This window comes from Cynara cardunculus (genome assembly GCF_001531365.2).
Source record: "Cynara cardunculus var. scolymus isolate 2C chromosome LG 4, CcrdV1, whole genome shotgun sequence".
NCBI lineage: Eukaryota > Viridiplantae > Streptophyta > Magnoliopsida > Asterales > Asteraceae > Cynara > Cynara cardunculus.
The window spans coordinates 14,451,337-14,457,105 of record NC_037531.1 but is presented as its reverse complement, the minus strand read 5'-3'; the positions used below and the strand labels follow the sequence as shown (position 1 = coordinate 14,457,105).

Genomic DNA, 5,769 nt, shown 5'->3' with positions numbered 1-5,769 from the left:
ACTCATCACTAATAATATTAGAACACAGTTGCAGACTAATTTTTTCATAATGAAATACCTTTAAAAATTAATAATTAATTATATTGCTGATATTTTTAACGATAAAAAACAAGTTTCAAATCCATAGATATAACTTGAAAAATCCAGGTTGTTAATATCGATCAGGTTAAAAGACGATATATGTTCTAACCAACCGCTTAATTAATCCATGGAAACCAACCATTTTGTGTGTATATGGTGGCTTTTAAGATGTTACATTGATGGACATGTACTACACTTATTTCTCTAATGTTTGTTAAGCATCTTTCTATCACAAGTTGTCATTTCAGAGTTCATATCATATCATATCATACTCTTATAAAAAGCGCTCTTTTATTTTAAAATGATAAAATTGTGTAAAAAATAGATGTGATTTTATCGTTTTCTTATTCTTTTATTTAGTTAATGTTCTGGTATGAACATGACTCTCTTTCTCTCTCTCTCTCCCCCCCCCCCCTCCAAATATATATACAGGAAGCAAATGGATGAAAAATCAAATGAGAACCACAAATATATTACGAACCATTATAATAGGATTCAAGGTGGTAATATTATTCGTATATGTGGAGAGTGGGGGTGTTTATGGGTATAGGTGTGTTCCGTATGTGCAACATATGGACATATTTTGTCTCACATTTGAAACAATATATTACATCTGTTTATAATTATATATCAAACAACATTGTACGTTTTTCATGTCAAATAATTTACGTTAAATCAGTTCTCACAACTATCGACATTATATGGTCCTTATTTGATTTCCCCCTGTATATTTTGATTCTTATGAGCCAATCTACATGTCAAAAAATATTGTGGGACACATTCAAAGTCAGGTCTTGTCGTTTTCTCCAAATAGTCGTTAGGCGTTTTATCATGAGTTCAAAGAGATAGTACAGTGCTTCGAAAGGTTTTACGTGGCATGTGCTTTGACACGTATTGATTTCTCAATATGATTGATTTATTTTAGGCAAGAATACAAGACAAAAGAAAGCGAAAATCCAGTAACCATTTCATCGAAATGTGAGTGTGATGGATTCGTACAAAGTTTTAGAAGGCATGAATATATTTGGTAATTGAAATATCAAATCATACATATCGAACACGTTTCAAGTTTATCTTGTTGCAAAGGTACATCATCTGGTTAGAGGGTCTCAATTCGATTGCGAAACAAAGAAATATATCACTTCAAAGCAAAGTGACAAGTCCCATCTCCCTTGTCCCATTTTGATACAAATACATAGTCTTTAGGTTTATTTATTTACTTAATTATCTGTAATTGCGGTATATGTTCTGTAATTCATTTAATTAACATATGTTCGAGTTCAATATCATGATGTCCAAGAAACTGGTGTAATAAAGACACTTTAAAGAATGGTATATATACCAGTTTTTAATCAAAATTTGAACCTCGGATATTTTTGATCTTCATGATACGGTAAATTACCCATTGATTAACATTACTACAAGCCAAATAGTTAATTTTATGATCGTTTTATAGGGAATGAATGGGTAGATAATACCTAGGGTTGTAAATGAACCGAATGAACACGAATGGAGGCTTGTTCATGTTCGTTCGTCTAACTTAACCGAACAAACGATCAAACATGAACGGTAAACGAACGACAATCTTTGTATTTGTGTTTGTTCGTTTAGAAATAAGGTGTGTTCGTGTTCGTGTTCGTTTATGTTCATTCGTTAACATGTTAAACGAACGGGTTAATCGAACATAAATAAATATTATTTGAATTCAAAGTAAATAAAAAAAAGATTATATATTAATTTTAGAACATAAACAAACTTCCCGTCAAACGGTTTACGAACGATTCGTTGAACATTCGGCTCGTTTACAGCTCTAATAACACCTAATAAGAATGGGGAAAAAGGCATAAAATAAAGCCAAGGGAGATCATGTTGAAACACCCCATGTTAAAATGTTCAGAAAAAGCACCATTCCTCATATGCTCATAATAAATACCATTGCCTTTCTTGTTCATTCTTCCAACAATTATATAATATTATTTTATAAGTTTGATTTTGTCACATAATTTCTTCCAAATTATTGATTAATCATTAAATAATTAAAAAATACCCTTTAAATTAAGATTCAACTAAGAAAGTTTGTCTATATATGACCATGAAAACCCATGTTTAAAAAATAGTGATGTCTGATTGGTTTGAGCTTAGCTCCAAAGATCAAAAATATCAGGAAGTCTCAGGTCCAATTCCAAGGAGGAATAAAAATCCCCTTGTGGTCACGGAGGTTCAAATGCGGTGACTTCAGACTATCTGCAAAGCAGGTAGTTGCTCTGAGATTAAAAAAAATTTATTGGCGGGGACCTCATGGCCCCATAGTCCACGTAACGGGTTAGATATCCAGGTTAATTAAAAAAATTATATTATATTTATATTAATTGATAATAATAAATTTTATTAAAGGAAAGTGTGGATACCCATCTAACAATTTAACTTTATCCCCCCAATTCTTTTTTATCATAAATTTCCCCACACAAGTTGTGGTCCAACCACCACCCCTCTTATCTTCTTTTCATCACTATGAACTTGGTCACATCAACCATTGGACCCTCTCACCCACCTCTTGTTTCCTTAGATTATGAACCTAACTATTATAACTATGGAGTCCAGGTTGGTCTAGCCACCCATCACTTAACCTTTTATGAGGGTCGAATCGTTTAGGTTTACCAGAACGATCGATGTTTCTTGAGATTCATATGAAATTACTGATGTTTTTCATAGATTATTGGATGTTAAGGATGCTTCGATGGTAGGTACAAGTGATCCCCTATTCCATGAACGTATTTTGGGTGCCGAGCTAGCTCTAACCAAATAGGGCTATTTAGTTCATTTTTGACACCCTTTTCCGTTCCCACTTGAATGAAACTATATTGCAAATGGCAACAAAAAAGTATTAGATTTAATTATTAATAAATCAATCAAATTTATTTTCTTATTTTGGTCAATTTCATGTTTACAACAAATTTAATTATATATATATACCATATATATGGAGTATGAGAAGCATAAATATTTTGTGAACCGGAAAACCGACTATATTTATGAGTTATATTGTTGATGATATTCATTATGAATATCTTGAATGAATATCATCAACAATGAAATGATATTCATGAATAACTCATAAATATAGTTGGTATTCATTATGAATATCTGTCACGATATTTATAATAAAGAACTTATGAGTAGTTGGTTCTTTGTTTCTCAAAATATTTATGGTTATCATTTGAATTTGTCCCTCGGGTGTGTGTGTGTATATATATATATATATATATATATATATATGACATAGATTATCATTTATAAAACATTTAGTTTGATGGTATTTAAATCCATATTTATTCTAAAACAACCTTCCTGACTTTTAAATCCTTCTATAAATTTATAAGGTACCTTCCACACACCTTGAATTTATAACCTTATTAACATAATGCCTTCTGTCCACTCCAGCCCCTTCCATCAAATGGAGAATCCAGCTCTGGTATCGTTGTTACAGCACACCACCAATCGGGAAAAACGATCAAAGAGCCGTGGCAGCGGCGGCGGTGGTGGTGGGATATTTCGCATGTTCAAGCTTCTTCCCATGTTAACCTCCGGTTGCAAGATGGTAGCACTTTTAGGCCGGCCAAGAAAGCAGCTTCTCACAGATCATGCCACCACCGGAACCCTATTTGGTTACCGGAGAGGAAGAGTAAGCTTAGCCATTCAAGAAGATCCACACCGTCTCCCAATCTTCGTGATCGAACTTCCCATGAGCTCCACGGCGTTCCAGAAAGAAATGGCGTCGGATATCGTGAGGTTGTCACTGGAAAGTGAAACAAAAACTCATAAGAAGAAGGTTTTGGAGGAATACGTGTGGGGAGTTTATTGTAATGGGAGGAAATATGGGTATTCGATAAGAAGAAAACATATGACAGATGATGAACTTCATGTCATGCAGTCGCTCCGGGGAGTGTCGATGGGTGCCGGAGTTCTGCCGGCGTTGTCGGAAAAGGAGTCGACGGTGGACGGTGAGTTGACTTATATGAGAGCAAGATTTGATAGAGTGGTGGGAAGCAAAGATTCAGAAGCTTTTCATATGATTAATCCTGAAGGTGCTGCAGATGGCCAAGAACTCAGCATTTTCTTTGTAAGAATACATTAAAAATAAGCATATATTATATGATCCAATATTTTTAATTAGGGTTTTGTATTGATATTGATGATGTAAATCAAAACAAAAATCTAATTTTTGGTTGGGAATTAATTTAATTGAACTGAAAATTCATTATATTATTTAATTTTTTTCATCGAAATTAATTAAAATAATATAGATTCAAACATGTTTCTTTGGATTTTAATTTATTTGTATTTTCAGTTCAAACCAAAAATTAGTATAATATGATACGTATCTATACTATATTATAAAGCATTTGATAAAAATTCTTAAAAATTATTTTTTATGTATGAAGTATTGTGTATTAATGCATATTACTTAAAATTTAAGATTACAGGTAAGTTGTACATAAATACAACTTATTAAAGCTCTATTTTTTTAATTTTTATAACTAAATGTATATAAATATAATCAAATACAGAATAAATATCTTATTTTAAATATTAAAATTTTAAAATATAATTAGAATAATTATTGAGTTCTAACAGAATCTTTATCTTTATAAAAATGATATTGTTAATCCAAAAATAAATTATTTTGCTATTAGACCTAAATTAAATTATAATAAAAACTGAATTAAAGAAATTGTACAAAAAACAAGAACTTTTAAATAGTTAATTTAATATTAATATCGGTATATTTTTTCAAATTTATATGATATATTTAAATTTAATTTTATTCAAAAGTGTAAACATTATCTTTCTCAAAACCACAAAAACCATGCATATTATATCAAAAGAGACAAAAAAAAAATGAAACATTAAAATGAAGATGTATCTCACTACATTGCGTGAATACCTTTCTAGTAATGATAAAAAAGAATTGATGACAACGTAATTTTTTTTGTATTCAAATTAGAAAGTGTTTTAAATGTTTGTCGATCGATATTAAATATTTTACAGATAAATACGACAAATTAAAAAACGTATTTTTTAATGAAATAATATTAGTTTCTATCAGAACGTTTTATTCTAAGATGATTTTTCATTTTCATTCAGATATATGAGGCTAGAAAACTTATTCATTGTACATAACTTCTTGATGTTATTGATTTCATGTCGCATATAATATATATATACTGCGTTGTCTATCATATATACAATACGATAGGATGTAAAATTTAATGAAAACCGAGAACATAAAATTAATGCAACTGTTATTCACACGGATTCAAAAAAAAATTTACTACTACAAATAACAAGTCACTAGTCAATACAACAAAATCGGGTTTATAGAACACTCTCAATTTCTAAGCGTTCTAATAAACCTTTTTATAAGACTAAGTTTATAGAACCAAAAAAATAAAGCGTCTCATTTAAAGGCGTTGTAATAAGTTTATATGACGTTTTTTAATTGCGTAATAAGTTTTTGAGGACACTTTTAATATAAAGCGTCTCATTAACAACTTTATAGGACACTATTTGAAACATTGTTCTATAGAAACAAATGCACTATAAAAAATTAAGTTTATATGACACTTTGTCAAAAGTGTCCTATAAAGTTGCTAATACGACACTTTGAATTAAAAATTTTCTAAAAAA

General features: G+C 30.4%; 1 protein-coding gene across 1 annotated transcript; it reads left to right on the top strand.

Moving 5' to 3' along the window:
• Positions 1-3,454: 3,454 nt before the first annotated feature.
• Positions 3,455-4,316, top strand: LOC112511691 (protein MIZU-KUSSEI 1-like). Its single transcript, XM_025117402.1, has one exon. It carries the CDS (start codon positions 3,503-3,505, stop codon positions 4,214-4,216), a length of 714 nt encoding a protein of 237 aa, XP_024973170.1. The 5' UTR covers positions 3,455-3,502; the 3' UTR covers positions 4,217-4,316.
• The last annotated feature ends 1,453 nt before the right edge of the window (positions 4,317-5,769 follow it).